The following is a 21229-nucleotide window of genomic DNA, read 5'->3' as shown; positions in this document are numbered from 1 at the left end:
GAAGTTGTGTGTCTCTAAGTATTTCTTTAGACTACTGAATGGTGGTGTTGACAATCAAGGAATTTCAGTTTTTTCTTTTGATACCCGTTAGCACTAACCGACTCGCCTGTGGTTGGTTCCCTAACCTTTTGAGTAGTGAGTTAATTTACACACATTTGTTAATTTGTTAGTATATATCTGGGACTGAGTTAATTTCAAGTATTTTTCCATAATTATTTCTGTTGTTATTTATTGATTATTATTGCATTTATAGTAAATTATAGTGAAAAAATCAGCGATTCTTGACGTTTTATTGCTTTGATTTATTTTACTAATATGTTTTAATTATTTATTCTAACATTTATCTATTATTAAATTTATTTTAAATATTTAATAAAAATATATTATTTTTTATAAAATTAATATAAAATATTTTTGTTATGTTAATGTATTTCGTACTCTTTAATGTATCGTTATTATTATCAATATAAATCATTTACATATATTTAAATTAAAAAAATATTCTAAAATTATAATGTTTTTAATTTATTATTTCTTTAGTTATATATGTAAATATATAACTATCTGGGGTAGCTCAAAACAGTGAAAGGTCGACCACCGTACATGTACGGCGATACTCCTCAAAGGGTTAAACGCTATCATTGCATATTGATATGTTTAATGTCAGCTCTTAATATTTTATATTTTTTTCCTTTCTTATTGTGTATTATTTTTTTGTACATCTTATTGTACTATATTTTTTGTATATCATAACTGTAGTCTTAATTGGGTTACGATGGTCTTAAATAAATAAATAAGTAAATAAAAACTTTAAAATTCTAGATATACCACAAAAATTGAGATACATTGGTCGTTTGTGTTATTAATATTAATACAAATATGAGCACTTGTTTTGATGATCATCTTGGAAGGCAAACTCTCAAGATTTTGAGAAAACATGCTTCTAAAACCCACCAGGTAATAAACCTAATAATACAAATACAATATTTTATTTATTACATAACTTTTTATATAGATTGATGTCATAACCGGATCTGTAGAAACTCATGGTTCTGTACTTTTGAGAAGCATTAGAATGGCTGAATCCTTTAAATCGAAAGGCATACAGTTGGGAGACGTCATTGTAATATGTGGTCAAAATCATTTCGACCTTTCGATTCCTTTTATTGCTTCATTGTATATTGGAGCTATGTCTGTCAATTTAGCACCGGGAATCACTATAAGTAAATATTTGTGTATATTGTATAATTTAGGTTAATTTTAATAATTATTTTAATATTTTCAGCTGAAATAAAGCACATATTTTCATTAATCAGACCTAAATTAATTTTCGCTGATTTTGAGAAGCTATCTAATTTTGAAAGAGCTCTGATTGAGCTTAATATTGAAGCAGAAATTATTAGTTTTGGAAATCATCAATCAAAATTCACTCAATTTAATGATTTTATTGTACCAACCGGTACAGAAGATAACTTTGAGTAATGTATCTTTTGCTAATAATAAGATGTTTTAATTAAAATTAATGATAGCACAAATTAATAATATGTATAGATGTGAAGATTTCGATACAGCTACTACAACGGCATTCGCAATTTGTACAAGCGGTTCTACAGGCTTACCAAAATTGGTAGAGAAAGTCCATAAAGATTTTACGACACAATTTATAATACAGTAAATATATTTTATAAAATATAAATTATTTAATGTTAGTAATTAATTTAATAATTTTAGTATATTTCTTAATAATGTGACAAATTTAACCGAAAATGGAGTTATATTTAACGCGTCAACAATGTTCTGGGTTTCTGGAATATCAAATGTTTTAAGTTCTTGTCTTATTGGAAACAGTCGAATAAATAGCAGCGTACCTTTAACTCCAGATATTATGAAAAAAGCCATAGAGAAATATCAAGTAAAAAAATTGTATTTAAATAAAAAACAAACAATTATCTGATATTTTTATTATTTTCAGCCTAATTTTATGTTGTGCAGCCCAAGTACGCTCTCAACTCTTTTTAAGTATTCACAGATGGACCCAATAAATTTCTCCAGTTTTAAATCAATTGTATGTGGTGGAGGATTACTTGGTTATGAAATTGCAAAATCGTTCCAGGTATTGATTATATTAATATTAATAAGTTTATAGTTTGTTACATTTTTTTATTTAAATAGAAACTCCTACCAAACGGAACTCTAATAATAGCATACGGTTCAACTGAAATTGGGATAGTTTCAATAAATTATAACATACAGAATTTTTCAATTGGTAAATTATTTCCTGATGTTAAATGGAAGGTAATGAATAAATAGTTAAAAGAATATAAGTTTATTATGAATAAGTATTATACTTATCTTAATTTTATAGATAATAAATCCAGATTCTGGAGATGTATTAAAAGTGAACCATTCAGGAGAACTGTGCATACAATCGAAAAATAAGTGTAACGTAAGTAAACTTAAATATTATTTATTTAATATTAGTTTAACAATACACTTTAATAAATTGAATTTTCAGTACTACAATTTATTTATTTAATATTAATTTAACAATACACTTTAATAAATTGAATTTTCAGTACTACAATGATCTAAAATCGACTGAAAATTCTGTCGATAGTGACGGATACTTCAGAACTGGAGATCTTGTACATTGGCAAGAAAATGATGAACTGCGATTCATCGATAGAAAAAAAGAATTAATAAAATACAAGAATTTTCAAGTATGTATTTAACATCTTATGATATGACAATTTTTTGATACATTCGAAAACTATATTTTTATAGATAGCTCCTGCAGAAATAGAAAATTTAATTAATACAATGCCTGGAGTTACTTTTGTGGGCGTGTTGGGTATTCAACAAGAAGATGACGAAGTTCCAATTGCGGTTGTTCAGAAAGAACCTGGATCTGATATTACCGCTCAGAAAATAAAAGATATTGTTAAAGGTTTAAATTAATATTATACTTTAAGCTTATATTTTATCATAATAAATTAAAACCATTCTATATTTTTTTGTAGATAATCTATCAGATCCAAAATCATTAAGAGGCGGAGTGATTTTTGTGGAAAATTTTCCATTAACACCATCAGGAAAAGTAGACAGAAAAGCTTTGAAGGAAATGATATCTGTGTTATAATAAAACAACATTAATTATGTAAACGTTTATTGTGCAAAATGTATTAAAATAAATGTATGTACGTTAATTGACTCATAATTGTTTTTACTACTTCAATTCCATTTTAATTGCCACTAAAATCGATAAATTCTATAATATGCATATAAAAGTAACATTTTTATTATTTTAGTATTTTTAAAAATGAATGTACACTGTAACGAAACACATAAAGCAAATTGCGATCCTCACGTAGGAAAAATATTTTTGAAAAGGTTAAAAGAAAATGAGAATTTCTTGCATCAGATTGATATTGAATCTGATGTAAGGGAAACTCATAATTCAGTTCGCAAGAGAGCAATTTCTGTTGCGAAAGCATTAAAATACAAAGGCTTGGAAATTGGAAACATAGTATTGATTAGTGCTTCGAATCATAAGGATTCAAGCATTCCTTTGATTTCGTCCTTCTTTATTGGAACAATTCCTCTCAACGTATCAATTGGAATGACTTATTGTATTTAAATCATGTTTTAATAATGTACATTAAACATTTAATCAGTTTAAATGAATTTTATTTTATTTAGATGAAATAAAACACATATTAACATATGCAAAACCCAGCATTGCTTTCGTTGATCGATCAATTATTGAAACACTTAAGCGAGTTTTGGTTGATTTAAATATCAACATTGATATAATAGTATTTGGTGAAAACCACGATGATCAGTTTAATTATTTTGATGATTTTACAAATATGTACGAATGCATCAATGATGATTTTAGGTAAGAACGGTTTTATTATTTATAAAAATAAATATTTTAAAAATATATTTATTTTAGATGTGATGATTTCGATCCCAAAACAACAACAGCTTTAATTTCTTGCACAAGTGGAACTTCTGCTCTGCCTAAATTAGTGGCATTATCGCATGAAGCTCTCATTGTGAGATTGTACTCGTAAGTTACTCTTAAACAATTACTTAACTAATATAACATAATGTTAAATTTATATACATTATTTACAGAGTAAACACAAGACGTATAATACCATCACATTATAAATATTTAAATTTTTCACCATTACATTGGTTAACAGGGGTATATTCAATATTATTTTCTTGTTTTTATGGTTTAACAAGATTACAAACCCATAAACAATTTTCGTCAGAAATTGCTAAATTTGCCATTGAAAAGTATAGAGTAAGTTTATTTATTAATTATTATTTAAGTTTACCCTACATTTATATTTATTTTTTTATGGATTTAGCCAGAAATTATATTTTTCTCACCAATTAATCTTGGAACATTATATGAATACATGAAAAAAAAACCAATTGATTTCTCGAACGTTAAACAAATAATAACCGGTGGATCACCTACATCAGAATATGTTATAGATAAATTTAGAGTACGTATATTTGTATAATATAAATTAATATATTTTTATGATATTTATTTATATGCATATTTCAGGAATTAATTCCTGTATTAAATGTACGTTATTCAATAACTGAGATCGGTAGCGTTTCTATTAATAAAGAACGTATTAATTATTCTGCAGGAAAAATATTACCATGGATTAAATGGAAGGTAATAATATTAAATAAATTTATTAAGTATTTAAAAATTGTTTATTTATAAGGTTGTAGATCCAAATACCGGAGAAAAAGTGGGGTCAAATAAAATTGGTGAACTATGCGTGAAAACTGAAGGAATGTTTGAGGTACATTTAACTTTAATTTTTATAATAATATATACATATGATTGATTTTTATGAATTTAAAGAAATACTTTAATAATCCTGGAGACACTTCAGCTGCTTTCGATAATGAAGGCTATTTTAAAACTGGAGATCTTATAACATATGATAACGATGGTTATATTAAGATAGTGGACAGGATTAGAGGAATTATAACATATCAATATAATTCTGTAAATATATACATTTTTTATTTAAACATTTTTACCAGGTTTTGAATATTATTTTTTATTTAGATATCTACAAGTGAAGTAGAAAGCGTTATTAATTCAATATCAGAAGTAGCACTCTCAGCTGTCGTTGGAATTCCATATTCAGTTGGTAATGAAATTCCCATGGCTTTTATACAATTAAATCCTGGATGCAAAATTTTAGCTCAAAAGATCAAAGACGTTGTTAGAGGTATCTCTTGTGTTCTTGGTTAATTATTGTTAAATAAAAAATAATATTAAATATAGAATATTTTCAGATAATTTATCAGACTATAAACATTTAAGAGGAGGTGTGGTTTTTATTGAAAAAATACCACTAAATTCCTCAGGTAAAATCGACAGAAGAATCTTGAAAGATTTAGTACGAACAGTTCAAAGAGAATAATATTTAATTTATATAAGCATTAAATATATAAAACAGAAAATGCAAATATATTAATTTTATACTTAATAACAATGTTCATAAATATATTTTCCATAAATATTTGTATGTTCAAGTAACTAAAAAAATATGTTATTATTGTTTTCAGTTTGGTTCATTAAATAAAATTACTATATAATAAAATAAAACTTAAAATTAGTTTTATGGTAATTTATATAATATATACACTATATATTTAAATACATAAAAAGCAGTCTGCGTTTTATTTTCTATATTGACAATAAAAAATGTTATAGGGTTAAGAATGTATTGTTAACATTTTGTAATAATATAACATAAGATTTTATTCAATATTTTTTTCAATATAATAAAAAACTTGATATCATATGGATTCCTGAAGTGGGAAATTTTTCAAAAACTGAAGGATTGCAATTAAAAGCAATATTATTAACAGATAATGCTGATTCTCATCCGAATGAAATCATATTGAAACGAACGACAAGTTTAATTCAACCCATGGATCAGGCGCGTACAGTGAGATACATTCCCTTTCGCTCGCTCACGTGCTAAGTGACGAGAATGACTGAGAGATGAGGGCGTGCGTTACATGAGTTCCGCACGCCCACTTCTTTTTAAATTTTAAAATAATTTGAAAATGTTGATCGGGAAACATCGAAGAGTGGTTTGATCAAGATTCAAATAATCCGGATGATATTATTTATATTGTAGCCCAAACAAAATAGGAAGAGAGCGATGGTGAGAATACAAGTTAAGAAGATACTAATAATTACAATAGTCACAAGACGGCACTGACTTTAGTTGAAAATTTACTGAATTACATCGACATAAATACGACATAATAGCTCGCAGCAAAATTCATACTGATATTGAATAATTATTAAAAGATTTTCAAAAGCAATTCAGTGTGTTTGATTTCCTTCATAAACACATGATAAAAATAACAAACACACAGTTTACTTCAATAATTCTATGATTAACAGAAACAACATAAACTATTTTCTCACAAATTAAATTACCTTACTTATTTTATGACCCTACATAAATTCATAGCAAAAGTAATAACATATTTTCGTTTTACAATAACAATTTTAACAGTAAAATGTTTACGAGATTAAAACGAATTTGTAAATTTCTGCGACTATTTATAACATTTGTACAAAAAGTCTCAGTTGTTAGTAATAAGTAGACTTGTCGTGATATATCATATTTACAATTTTGAACATGGATCTTCATTATGACGAAAAACTAAATAAATTAACATATGGGCCAAATTTCGATGCACACGTAGGAAGATTAATTATAAAAAAATTGAAAGAAAATGAGAACGATTTACATCAGATTGAAATTGATTCTGACACGAGAGAAACTCATGGTTCGGTACGCAAAAGATCCATTTCGGTCGCGAAAGCCTTAAAAGGCAAAGGGTTAAAAGTTGGAGATATTGTATTGATAGCTGCTCCGAATTATAATGATACAAGTATACCTTTTATATCGTGTTTTTACATTGGAACAATACCTCTCAATATATCAATGGACATGACTTATTGTAAGTTTCTATTAAATATTATTTTATCAATAACTTTCTAACCATAACATAAAATATTTAGATGAAATCAGACACATTTTAACGTATGCAAAACCCAGTATAGCTTTTATTGATCGAACAATGATTTTAACAATCAAACGAGTTTTGGTTGATTTGAATATTAACATTGATATAATAGTGCTCGGTAAAAATCTTAGTGATGGGTTGCATTATTTTGATGATTTTTCAAAGACGGTTGAAAACAACGATGATGATTTTAGGTATGTATTGAGTTATATGTATAAATATATATAATATCTATTTTATATATTTATACTATTTTAGATGTGATGATTTTGATCCCGAGACGACAGCTTTATTATCTTGTACTAGTGGAACCTCTTATATGCCTAAATTAGTGGCACTGTCTCACAAAACTGTCATTGTGAGAATGTATGTTAATGTTACAATAGCTTGGTAGAAATCAATATGACCATACCTCTTACTCTAAATAATTAAAAGATGATAAAATATATTTCTACCAAGCTCGTAACGCAGACTTTGATATTTTTAGATTAAATTTCATAGAAACTGAGACTTGAAATATTTAATTGTGATTATTATATAACTGTACATAATTATTTCAAGGTTTCGCACACGTGTTATACCTGTAAAATATAAGTTATTAAATTTTTCACCACTGTACTGGATAACAGGATCTATATCAGTCTTTCTGTCTTGCTTTTATGGGGTTATTAGAATTCAGTCGAGTTGCAGTTTTACACCTGAAAAAGCTAAATTTGCTATTGAAATATATAGAGTAAGTTCAATACATTATTAATTATCCGGAAAAATCGCAAAATAATCCTGGATAAATTTGTTTTATTTACCTATTTTAGCCGGATCAAGCAATTTTAGCACCTTTAAATCTAAAAATTTTGTACGAGTTTATAAAAGATATACCCATTGACTTCTCCAGTATAAAACAAATAATAACCGGAGGAACACGAATACCTGAAAACGTCATTGATAAGTTTAGAGTTAATATTTCTTTATAATACAACTATTTTTTAACTATGTAGTATTAAGATTATCTTTAAAACGTAATTAAATTAATTTAGGGAATAGTTCCAATAGTAAATGAATTCTATTCAACGATTGAAACCGGATATATTTCACATAATAATGAACGCATTAATTATTCAGTTGGAAAAATAATACCTTGGGTTAAATGGAAGGTAATATGGCATACTTTAAGATTATTATGGTACAAGTTGAAGTAATAATATTATTTTTAGGTTGTAGATGTCAACACAGGAAAAGTATTAGAAGCAAATAAAGTCGGAGAGTTACACTTGAAAAGTGAGGGACTCTTTCAGGTATAGTTAAATAATTAACATATGTTTTTATAAATTAAGAACAATATCATAAGCATCATACTTATAAATAGCAAATTTTAATCTAGTTTACTAAGTATTCTTCATACTTTAATTTAGCAATATGCATTATATACCTTCTTAAGATTTTTACAATAATATTATTTAATAAAAAAATATATTTTAGTGTTATTTTAATAATCCTGAGGACACTGAAGCAGCTTTTGATGCTGAAAATTATTATAAAACTGGAGATTTAGTGAAATATGACAATGATGGTTATCTGTACGTATTGGATAATATAAAAGGAACTATCGTGTACCAACACAGTCCGGTAAATTAAGCATTATCACATATAACTATTTTATTAAGATATTATATAAAAAATAATTTCAGATGTCCTCGTATGAAATAGAAAGCATCATAAATTCAATACCAGAAGTAGAACTTTCGGCTGTTGTTGGAATTCCCCATTCAGAGGGTAATGAAATACCAATGGCTTTTGTGCAGTTAAAACCTGGATGCAAAGTTTCAGCCCAAAGGATAAAAGATGTTGTTAGAGGTATTATATTATAATATTATAAAATATACACTTTTGTCTATTAAAATACAAAATTAATTTTAGGTACTTTATCAGACTATAAACGTTTAAGAGGTGGCGTTTTTTTTATGGACAAACTACCTTTAACTCCTTCAGATAAAATCGATAAGAAAGTTTTGAAAAAATTGATTCCAGTAGTTAAAAAAAAATAACAAAAAATTTGTGTTTTTTTCAAATTGCACTTATTTATTAATTTAATTAATAAATGCAATTTTAAGTTAATCTGATATACAACACATATTTCATATAAAAACACATATCTATAAATATATGCAAACTAATATATAATATATTAAAGAAATAAGTATAGAAAAGGTTTTAATGTGGGTGTACTATGATTATAAGAGATTTTATATAAATAAATATTATCAAATTAAAAAAAAACGTTTCATTTTACTTCAACACTTATTATATGTTTAGTAACATTCTAAAGAGCAAAAATATATGTAAGCATCTAAATAATACAAATAAAATGTACATGTTTCATTATAAAAAATTGTTTTAATGATTTTGAGCTCTATGATTGTGCAATAAAATTCTTCAATAATGTATATAAAGTAAATAATTAAATTAAAGTCATATTAAATACTGTATTTAATTCGATTATATACACTAATGAGAAAAACTTAGTTAAATACATATGTAATTAAAACGTGTTTTAATATCCTTTTTTGAACAGAAAATAAATTAACCCTTTCTAAATTATTCGTCATTAAATGTTGATTGGCCATGAAGCCAAAGAGTATATAAGTGGATTAATAAGTTACAACTCTCCTTGACCGAACCCCGCATGTAACATATAAGAGGACTGTTTGTATGATATTTTAAAGCAGCGAAATCCAGATCGAGGCAAGTGAAATTGTTGTCTTAAACCAATTTGCTGACAGATCAATCAGTTTATTTTTTAAATTAACTGATAGGTCTATACCTATCATGGAAAGATAAAAATGGATTTTTGATCCATCTAGTCTCCTTTCGCGGATCCTCATCTTCCCGGAAATAGTGATAGATTTGTTAAATGATGACGATGATTACACTTTTCTAATGCGTTATATCAAATACGCGATCGCGTCTCTTATTCTTGCCCATATCGGCCAGGATGTCAGCGCTCTAGAACGCTACTCTTGTACGTGCAAGAATAGAATAGAAAAGAAGAAAAATATAATTTAGTAAAGAAGGAAAGAAACTGAAAAACAGAAAAATCTTGTTTTGTCCTATAAATAAAAAGTGTATTATATACTAAAACAAAACAATATATTTTACAAACATATATAAAGGTAATGACTTGGAGTTTAGCATTTAATATCAATGATAACCCAATTTACGCGTACAATGTTTACGTTTTATGATAAATATTTTATGATTATAGCAATTTTGAAATGACTAGTTAACATCAGTAATTGAAATACTTATTTTCATAAATGTTTAATATACATAGTACACACATACATAAAAAGCCTGTGAATACATAAATAAACATAATGTATATACATATATAAACAATATGATTTATAGAATCTACGTTAACTGCTTGTTTAATCATTCCATTACATTATTTATTACCATATTGAGTCTAATCGTAAATATACAATAATACCCTTAACGGTTATATGATTGCTATGAATTTTAATAATAAAATAGCAACAACATTATAAAGGTACATTAGTAAAGAACTGAGTTGAATAAAAGTAAGTTAGGATACATTATTCTTGTATTATAAAAATGGATGTACGTTATGATACAACAACAAATAAATTAATTTATGGTCCAAATTATGATGCACACGTGGGCAGAGTTATATTAAAAAAATTAAAAGAAAACGAAAATTTATTAAATCAGATTGAGATTGAATCTGATAAAAAAGAAACTCACGGTTCAGTTCGCAAAAGATCAATTTCCGTCGCAAAGGCCTTAAAGGACAAAGGATTAAAAATTGGAGATATAGTATTGATTTGTGCTCCAAATTATAATGACGCAAGCATACCAGTGATTTCGTCTTTCTTCATTGGAACAATACCTCTCAATATATCATTGGGAATGACTTATTGTTTGTATACATACATATATATTTATTATATATATTAACTTTTAACATTTAGCAAAAAATTATTGTATTTAGATGAAGTTAAACACATCCTAACTTATGCAAAACCCAGCATAGCATTTATTGACCGTTCCATGATTGAAGTAATAAGGCAAGTTTTCGTCGTTTTAAATATCAGCATTGATATAATAATATTTGGCAAAAATCTAGACGATGGGTTAAATTATTTCAATGATTTTACCGTTGGATTCAGTGGTGATAACTTTAGGTGTGTATGGTATATTATAATTTACAAATACATATATAATTATTTTTAATTTATATTAATTATAGATGTGCTGATTTTGACCCCGAGAAAACTATAGCATATATTATTTGCACCAGTGGAAGTATTGCTTTGCCTAAATTGGTGGCAATATCGCACAAAGCTGTGATTGTGAGAATGTGTGTTATTATTGTAAAATATTAGTTTAATATAATATATTGATAAAATCCTAAATTGTATATGAATAACTCGTACAATGGCAAACATTTTAAAATTAAAAAAACTGGTACATCGTAAACCGTTAATGCTATATAAAATATAAAACACAAAAATAAACTCAAATCAGGGGCGGGTGGTGCGATACTTTCCCTCTCGATCGCTCGCGTGTTAAGTGACGAGAGTGAATGAGAGTTAAGGGCATGCTGACTGCATGCCCTTAACTCTCATTCTCTCATCGTTAAAGGAGCCAATTGTAAATGATCAATGGAAAATGCTGTATATTCTAGTTTATATAACAAGAGACGATACAACGGAATTGTACCGGCTAAGCGATTTATTTGTGGAATTCGTCGACCATTCTTAAGCATACAATAATATTATTGCATGCTTAAGAATTGTTGATGTATTAAGAACTTGAAATTCATAATACAAGTCCTTTGGATGCCTTTGTTAAAATTGATGTTTAGCCATTGTTTCGTGACGTATATTTCCAGTATGTAATGCATGTGCATGGAAAAATCACTTTATTTAATGAACTAAGTCGTACACGATTGCGTTTCAGTGGTGTTTTGTCATCAGAGTAAGCTATTTTTTGTGTGCCTAATTTATATGTGTATATTGGTATTTTTTGATATAGTGATTTATATCAATACATATACTTCACACATTAAATTTATAAATTTATTTGTAGTTTATGAACTAAATCTTATTTTTTGAGCTCGATTTATCCTAAGTACTGTTATTTATAATTCGAAAAATCTTACTTTTGCAGTGTGCAAAACACTCTCTAGGGAAAGTTTGGGATCATTGATATATGTATATCATTAACAACATTTTAAATGTATATTAAAACTTTATTTATAAAAATGTTTTACAGGATAAAAAATAATAATAGGAGATCAATATGCTTGAAGTATTTAAATTTTTCACCTATGTATTGGGTTACAGGTTTTCTTTCTGTTTTAATTTCTTGTTTTAATGGTTCGACAAGAATACAAACGAGTAAAAATTTTTCGCCAGAAATAGCTAAATATGCTATTGAAAAATATAAAGTAAGTACTTTTATTTATTACCTTTTATTAGCAACTAAAATACTCCTCGTTTATTTTCAGCCAGACTTTGCATTTTTCTCACCGATTAATCTAGGAACTTTATGTGAATATCTAAAAGATAAATCGATAGATTTCTCTAGTTTAAAAGAAATAATAACCGGGGGTTTACAGACACCGGACTATATCATCGACAAATTCAGAGTATAATTTCTGAGTATAAATTGGTAAATATGTATATCTTATATTTTTCAATATTTTAGGAATTAGTTCCAGTACTAAATGTATACTATTATTCTACTGAGACTGGAAGCATTTCACAGAATAAAGAACAAATTAATTATTCAGTTGGAAAAATATTCCCTTGGATTAAATGGAAGGTGATGCTTTTTATTATAATGGTTTTAGTAGGAGTTTCAATATTTAATTTTTCAGGTTGTAGACGTAATCACAGGGGAAATATTAGGGCCTAATAAAGTCGGAGAATTATACTTGAAAACTGATGCAATTTTTCAGGTATTATTTAACATTATTTATAGTCATTACTAGTTATTTACTAATTGTAACCATTATGTTTAGTACTACTTTAATAATCCTGGAGATACTGTAGCTGATTTCGATAGTGAAAATTACTTTAAGACTGGAGATCTCATAAAATACAATGACGACGGTTATATTTATATTATAGACAGCTTAAAAAGAATTATCGTAAACCAAAACAAACCGGTATACAAACATATTGAAATATATCTATAGACTTTCGTGTCTATTGTTTTTTAATATTATTTTAGATTTATTCGAATGAAGTAGAAAAACTAATTTGTTCTATACCAGAAGTATCACTGTCGGCAGTTGTTGGAATTCCTCATTCAGTGGGCAATAATATTCCCATGGCTTTTGTACAGTTAAAACATGGATACAAAATTTCAGCTCAGAAGATCAAAAATATTGTTAGAGGTATTTTGTATTTCAGTAGCTTTAAAATGTTATATGTTAACTGATAATAAATTATTTATCTTTAGATAATTTATCAGAGTATAAACATTTGAAAGGCGGCGTGGTATTCATGGAAAAAATACCATTAACTCATTCAGAAAAAATAAACAGGAAAGCATTGAATGATTTAATACCAATTGTTACGGGAGAATGATATGCTGTTTTTTTTATTTCAAGTTACTCTTAGTATGTGAAATAATAAATATATTTTAATAAAACTATTTCAATAGTTTCATTTTAATCGTCATTAGTTTTTCTCTATAAATATTGTGAGAGATGATTTCTCTAGATTGTACAAGCAAATTTAGGTGTCAGATTTTTTAAAAGAAGACAAGTATGTTTACAATCTATTGAGCACGATTGCACGCAGCCTTTTTTATTACATATTGACAATGATCCCAAAATAATCCAATTATGCTTATTAAAGAGACCTATGGATTGCGGTTATTGAAAACCACACTCTAGAGGAGAGAAGATTCGTGATAGAAGAGCAACAGAAAATCAAGTGTGTCACTTAAGATTACACAATGAACTTGAAGTGATATAATCCCTCTCCGATCAACCCTCGAGAGCCAGCTAATATCCAATCTGCAACCTCCAACCTGACTTGTTAAACGTTGCAGAGCCTTATCCCACCTGATGAGAATATACCAACACAGTTTAGCCTCCTTATAAACTTTAAAATCTATTATAAAAAGAAAAATATGTAAGAAAAAATATTATTAGTTTTATACATAAGATAAGACAAAACGGATACAAGTATTTAACAACATATTTCATTCACTTAACCTTAATAAGATTTGTAATGTAATTTAAATGAAGCATTTTTTTATATTTTAAACTAAAAGAACTGCGTTTAAATGAAGTTTGTACAGACCTGATTATTAACTCCAATATACATAATGTAGCAAATGATACTCTCAATCATTTGCAAATTTACCATAATAGATCAAATTTGTACGCAGGGTTATTTTCTAAAATTGCAGTATAAAACGCAAGCAGACTATTTTGCCTGTCATTGTTAATAAAAAAATATTGTCAAGATGACGTCTATTTTATTCACTATCCTTCTGTTATTACCTATGCATGTTTTACAAGGACAATGTGGTGTAAGTTAATGTAAATTATATTTAAAAAATATAAATAAATTATAATTTAACATCAAACATTAGGTAGTAAAACGTTCATCAGATACGTCAATTGCTGATCATCTACCGATAAACTTGAATCCCATAAGTGCTATATCAAATCAGCAAAGTCACATACCATCAATAATTAATCAGATTAGAAGCGACACAACAAACGGCGATATTGAAACAAAGCTTGGAATTCCTGGAGTGCCTGATATTGAACAAATCAAGAAGATTGTGCAAATAATAGGATTCATTGGGAATCAAGTAATTAAAAATATTTGATTAATTTTTATTTGTATTTTTAATACATGCTATGACTTTTCATTATATTAAAGTTGTTGCCTGCCATACTAGATACTATCGGAGCAGCAAATGCGGAGAACTTTGGTGAAGAATAATCTTAAAATGTTAAAGATTGAGGTTAACTAAGCAATATGTACATACTATGTGTTATAATAATTTATATTAATGAAAGTTACATATTATAATAAATTTATAAAAAAATAATACATGTATTATATAGCTTTGATATTACAAATGTGATTCAATTTTGTTAAATACATAATCAATGTCGTTTACGTTTAAAGATGAATTTTGTGTTACAAACCTGAAGAAATTTGGTTTATCCCAATGTGGCTGATAGTTGATCATTGCACTGCCTTTTCTTATCATTTTTTCTTTGATTTTTGGAGCAACCTAAATACAACAAATAAAATTAAAATTTATAATTATAAAATATTAAACTTAAAATTTAATGATTTTAAAACAATAGGTCTGATCAAAAAATATTTGTGTGCCAATTAGCCTAGAGTTTAAAATAGTGAATATGTGCTATATGTGACTTAAAACCAAACCCTGAAAATAAAAATCACTAGTAATCAATGGGTTGTTTGAAATAGCATGTGTTAATAACTTTTATAACCAACCTTGTTACATTGCACAGTATTGGTAAAACCAAATTCCACAGCAGCATAATAGTGCTAACAACCTTGAGATTAGTTTGTGCTGTGGTAATCAGATAATTTAATTACTAAACCTGACAATTCGTAACTTTTTATTTTTAATTTTTTTTTAGTATTTTTGATGAGACAAAATATACACTAATTTTACGATTGCCCTGGCAATCTTTAGCTCTTACTCAGATCCGAAGAAACTAGATTTTAGGACACAGACGATATAAAGACTAATATGATGAAGCATCAGATTAAAAAATCCTTCCAAAAGAGGAATCAATAGGTGGAATAGAACTATGTTTTGACCTGAAGGTTTAGATTCTAAGATCGAATACTTTTTTATCGACATGTGTACATATAAATTTGTTTATTTATCGAATTAATACATACCCTATGCAGCTTGTCCTTGAATTATGATGATATAGGATTCTTATTTTTGAGAGACGGTGGAATGTACCAAAAGCATACATTTTTGTATTGCGGATCAATGACTAGCTTAAAATTACTTCTTTTACATAATGATTTTTGAAGTAGCTCGATACTTTCATATTGGAATCGACATGACATTGAAATCCCTCGGAGCCCTGAAACATGAATTATTTAAATTTAAAGAAGCAAAATTAATGCAATGGAAAAATTTAGACTTGACAACTTTTACACTGCGTTGAGCTTCAAGTTATGCTGAAGTGTGATATGCGTTCAAATAATTGCTACGTCCTTGAAAATCGGTCATATTTACCAAAAGGGTGAATATAAATTAATGGAAATATGCATTATATGGTCTACAGGTGAATATTCTATAATAGACACTAATTAAAATATATGAAATATACAGTCAAATAGTAATGTATACCTTAGCTTGCCACATCAACCAAAATTTGAAAGCATCTGATCGTCTACCGCATTGTATGTGAGAGTCTCTACAGTCTAAATCGGCACTGTAAAAGTTATCCGGCTGGAAAAGGTAAGATGCACGCGTTGCATGGCACTTGGTGCATGGTGCTGAGTACGAAGTAACGAACATTGCTGCGGTACGCCAAGAAGTTTGTAAGGGTTAATCGTAACAGAATTGGCCCTAAAACATAAATATGTATAGATGAATTATAAACTACAACGGAAGCCGTAGTTTTGTATAATAAATCTTAAACATTACCGTTCAATTCAGATTAATTTTGATCGATGAGTTTTGGAGAAAATCAAACCACCACCTTAAGCGGCATCCACGTGTAACCACAACTTGTATTCTTTGAAAATATCAGCAATAGCTGATGATACTGGATCAAACGCTTCAAGAACTGTAGTACCAGAAGTGGAAAAAATGGCAATAAGTACAGCTGTAATTATATAAATAAAAACATGACATTATTAATATTATAAATACACAGATCCAAGAATATTGAATGTAGTTAGTGGCAAGTGGGATAGTAAATATTTCATGGTTTTAATCTTGGCTAAATTTATTAAAAATTATTTTAATATTTTTTGTTAATTAATGTTTAATATGAACGCTATCGAGCGTTTCTACCGTGACGGCACGATTTTATTACTTTTGACGTAGCGAGGGAATTGACTCCCCCTTGAATTTTGTTAGAAAAATGCATATTATTTAATGAAATAGCATAAATCTTAATGAAATCGAAATATAAACAAAATGGCTGGCCAATTTTTGCCCCTCTAAAAAATTAAAATGACGTCCCTGTTTAATCTTGGTGGAAATACGGTTCATATAAAATCTTTCGTGAGTTCAGTGAGAGTGAAAATTAATACTTCTGGATCTCTGGCTTGTGGAAAACCGTATTAATTTCATATTTTTGCTGATGGATTTTTTGAAAATATTGCTGTCGAAACAAATCGATATGTCTATCAAGTAATTCAAGAAAAAGCTCTGAAGCCATTTTCTAGATTATATGCGATGAGATCAAGATATTTTTTGAGTTCGTTATGTGAATAGGACTTATAAAGCTTCCCGCTAACTATATATATTGAAGTCAAGAGATTCCATTTCGACAAACTTTTTCGCCATCTATAATGAGCAGAAATCGCTTCAGAAAATCGATTATTAAAAATATAGTATGTAGTTGATACGTGAATTAGTAAATATGAAAATTAAAATATTATTAGTGACATCTGTTAATGAGTACATATATTAAAAAAATATTTAATAAAGAATTCTTTGAATATGATTTTTTAGAGATTACTTGCTGGCACATAAGAAACATGTGCATCCCTTTTTAAAACAGGTACCTATATACAAAGGTACCTATTTTAAAAGGTAGCATTCTTTGGTGAACTAAAACCATATTTATGTTCTCGTAAGTGTAAAAAAATTATAAATTCAATTTTATAAAATAATGTTGTTATTTTTAGAGCAGATTTTTACATCTATGGATAAGATAGTAAACAGTGAATACAAATAAATAATAATAATTTTAATCTAACATAAAAATCTGATTATCAGCAAGTCAATTTATCTGCAAAGTAAAGAGGGTTGGACTGCATCGCTGGGAATCTAACCTCAGCAAAAAGAGTAATAAAAATTATATTTGTTAAAGAGTTAAAACAAATATTGCTAGATATAATTGTAATTGCACAATTAGTTATTCACTTTCAGCATGATCCAACAATGAAAAAAATATCAATGAACAATCGTACATAATACATACTATTTTCATTGATAGATGTTTCAATGCAGTTCTTCAAATCGACCACATCCATACTACTAGTAAGATCAGTGTTCACCAAAATCACATGGTCTGGTCTAATACTCAATAATGCAGCCATTTTTTGAATTGAATAATGAGCATCACAAGATGTAAAGATCACCAGCGGCGGTAACGAAGATACACCTTTGTGCTGAAAATAAAAAATAATCAAAATAAAAATACGGCTTCATTAATAGACGGTATTAAAATTAATAATAAATACTTTAATATCATTGTTGTGGTTTAATCTAGCCAGATTCATACCGATACCATTAGTGATTGATCCACCTGGACAAAATATTCCGTTTCCATCTTCTCAGCCAATTATGAATCTTATCTTTTCTATGATATGTTTCTCCATTAAAGTGAAGTCTGGAGCTACTTCGTAAGTATAAACGGAACAATTCAACGCATCTATCACCAGTCCATGAAGATCTAAACTAAAATTATGGAATATTAAATATTCAATCTGATTTTGTATAGAATGAGATGTATTTACCATATCTTCACAATCAGTATTATCCATTGTTAATAGTTATACGAATCAAAGAGTTTAAAATAAAATGACACAGTTGTGACTGGTAATCTTTTATATATAAAAATGCATGTAAATATTTAATTAGCTAATATGTACAATTAAGTAATTATTAAAAATGCCGCAATGAATGGAACAATTGCAGAGGCAATCACAGAATAAAAGGACCTCTTGTCGACAATAATCAGTTAATTGGCAAATCAGGGTTGACCTTGACGTTTTGTAGTTCTCCGATGCCAAACAGTAGCAATTTAATATGAGCTTTAGTCTGAGCGCTCTTCTCTTTAATGATCTCCGCCATCGCTTCCAGTGCTTCGATTCTTGCTTCAGAATACTTAATCGCCTCGTCATGAGTAAACTCCAAGTAATGATGTAGACCAATATTGAACATCACAACAGATGGGTCTTCAACTTTTGCCTCGATGAAAAAATTACAGCCTACGTCCACTTGAGTTTTGAAGCCGCCATTAAATGTGTTCTCCTTTAGTAAGCCCAAGGATTTTTTAATTTGGGTAAACTCCATTATTTCTGTGTTAATATTTTGCAGGTTTGTTTCCAAATCTTTGAGGTTTTCCTTCATGGTATCATTGATGAACGATTCATAGTGTGCGATGGTTTCATGGACCTTCGCCGTATTCGACATAACGAGCGATTTTTCTGAAAATAAATTGAGTATGTGTTTATTAACAGAAATTATTATTTATTTTTGTATAATAATCACATAAAATATACAACTAAACATGAGATATAACCTCAAAATATCTTTAGAAATAATAGGCAAAAAACAATGTGAGATTAATTAAAATAATTGTATTACTTGGGATAAACTATTTAATTATTGAAAATATAAAAAACTCACATGAAAACCTTGAAATTATAGAATGACAGCTGCTTTAAATCCGACCGCCAACTAAAGGTTGCCAGTGTAAAAAATGTCAGATAAAAAAGTCATGGCCAAATATTAAAAAATATATTTATAAATACAATATTGATAATTTTTAAATATTCTATATTATTATTTTTTATTAAGTTGTATGATAATTAAATGTTTATTTTTAAGCCTCCAAAAGATAAATTTTGATTTTTAATAAATGTACTGTCATTAGAAAATGTTTTTTTAATAGGTAAACTGTTGTTACTTAAATTCATTATGTAAGGTAATAATTACAATATTTAAGTATGTTAAATACAGTTATTGCCCACTCCCCTTGACTAACATTTTATTGTATATAATTGATTCTAGAAGATTGCTTACTAGCATACAAAAATGAATCTCTCTCTAATTGCTCAATACGAAATTCAAAATATTGTGTTCTTAATAAAAAATATATTTACAATTATAAGCGATATTAGAATAATAAAATACAATTGCTAGAAATCGTGTTGTTTCACATTGTCACAATTACTCTTAACCTTTTCCCCTAAACCTGTGACATAATTGATGGAAGCCGCCTCAAAGAATAAGTTCTTGAATTAATATAATGCAGTTACTCTATTTGCGAGCCGTACAAAATTATCTTGCCAGTCGCATACTGCGGGCGATTGTATTGCTAGAATAATAAAATAAAGTTCAATAATAATTAAATAAATACGGTTAAATTGAATTAAGCTTTCAATTTAACCGTAAAATAAATTATTATTGGTTTTAAACTTGGCTAATTTTATTTTTTCATATATGTTTTTGTTTGTAGGTATCAATATAATATTAAGCATGTAGAATATTAAGGGCGAACTCATCAATGTGTCGTTTGTTATTTCATAATAATATTGTTCAAATTTCGAAGAATAACATAGCAAAATGCTAATTCAAGACAAAACAATAAATAAAATGTTGTTCATATCAAATGGATATCGATAATTTATGTTAACTTAGTAATTACGAATAGCAATAGCGAACTCAATATACATTATCTCACGATATCCAGATAGTTACCATACCGTTGCCTTAATCCAGTGATTCCCAAAGTGGTCTATATCGACCCCCAGGGGTCTATGATAACCTGCAAGGGTTCTACGTCAGCGAAAAATAATTTGGGGGTCCATGAAATAAAAATGGGGGTCCACTGAAGTGGATTTCAACAACCACTGATAGTACCTATCTACTTACATTATAATCTTATAAAATAAAGACAAATACATTATTTATAAAAGTACCTATGAAGTAAAAAAAATATTATATATGTTTATAAAATTGTGTAAGTTGTAGGATGTAGGCATTCGCTTTGTGGTCGCAATACATTTTGAACTTGTAAACACCTGTAGATAATGATATACCACCGTGATTCTCAAAGTGGACTATATCGACCCCTAGGGGTCGACGACGACTTGCAAGGGGTCCATGT

At 27.8% G+C, this 21229-nt stretch overlaps 4 protein-coding genes and 1 pseudogene across 6 annotated transcripts; 3 read left to right on the top strand and 2 right to left on the bottom strand.

Annotated features, from left to right (window-relative positions):
• Positions 1-436: 436 nt before the first annotated feature.
• Positions 437-14842, top strand: LOC148232037 (luciferin 4-monooxygenase-like). The gene is made up of 17 exons (XM_088191209.1): positions 437-957; positions 1016-1223; positions 1286-1478; positions 1552-1671; positions 1732-1912; positions 1973-2113; positions 2173-2295; positions 2366-2446; positions 2577-2720; positions 2785-2947; positions 3021-3136; positions 4589-4705; positions 8136-8252; positions 8313-8393; positions 8578-8724; positions 8787-8952; positions 13591-14842. The coding sequence occupies exons 1-17, from the start codon at positions 880-882 to the stop codon at positions 13716-13718; spliced, it is 2304 nt and encodes a 767-aa protein (XP_088047335.1). The 5' UTR covers positions 437-879; the 3' UTR covers positions 13719-14842.
• Positions 4390-5497, top strand: LOC148232039 (uncharacterized). Of its 2 annotated transcripts, XM_088193351.1 has the most exons (4): positions 4390-4838; positions 4901-5047; positions 5111-5276; positions 5344-5497. In XM_088193351.1, the coding sequence occupies exons 1-4, from the start codon at positions 4830-4832 to the stop codon at positions 5469-5471; spliced, it is 450 nt and encodes a 149-aa protein (XP_088049477.1). In that variant the 5' UTR covers positions 4390-4829; the 3' UTR covers positions 5472-5497. The 2 variants fall into 2 exon arrangements, with proteins under 2 accessions (XP_088049477.1, XP_088049476.1); XM_088193350.1 differs by having other exon boundaries at positions 4390-5047.
• LOC148232038 (uncharacterized) lies at positions 11170-13602 on the top strand. Its single transcript, XM_088193560.1, has 7 exons — positions 11170-11303; positions 11369-11471; positions 12632-12772; positions 12832-12948; positions 13004-13084; positions 13148-13294; positions 13360-13602. Exons 1-7 carry the CDS (start codon positions 11170-11172, stop codon positions 13567-13569), a joined length of 933 nt encoding a protein of 310 aa, XP_088049686.1. The 3' UTR covers positions 13570-13602.
• Positions 14843-14968: 126 nt separating the features above from the next.
• LOC148232036 (cysteine sulfinic acid decarboxylase-like) lies at positions 14969-18878 on the bottom strand (annotated as a pseudogene). Its single transcript, XR_015810830.1, has 6 exons — positions 18576-18878; positions 18314-18503; positions 16804-16984; positions 16504-16725; positions 16041-16234; positions 14969-15393 (listed from the first exon to the last, which is right to left on the bottom strand). The product of XR_015810830.1 is annotated as a cysteine sulfinic acid decarboxylase-like (transcript).
• A 46-nt stretch (positions 18879-18924) lies between these two features.
• Positions 18925-19821, bottom strand: Uxt (Uxt prefoldin-like subunit). The gene is made up of 2 exons (XM_088193349.1): positions 19747-19821; positions 18925-19544 (listed from the first exon to the last, which is right to left on the bottom strand). Exon 2 carries the CDS (start codon positions 19528-19530, stop codon positions 19072-19074), a length of 459 nt encoding a protein of 152 aa, XP_088049475.1. The 5' UTR covers positions 19531-19544; positions 19747-19821; the 3' UTR covers positions 18925-19071.
• Positions 19822-21229: the final 1408 nt, after the last annotated feature.

The sequence above is a fragment of the Plectrocnemia conspersa genome, unplaced genomic scaffold (assembly GCF_051122295.1).
Source record: "Plectrocnemia conspersa isolate PC_06_02 unplaced genomic scaffold, ASM5112229v1 ptg000009l, whole genome shotgun sequence".
Classification (NCBI taxonomy): domain Eukaryota; kingdom Metazoa; phylum Arthropoda; class Insecta; order Trichoptera; family Polycentropodidae; genus Plectrocnemia; species Plectrocnemia conspersa.
This window is presented reverse-complemented; position numbering and strand designations above follow the sequence as displayed.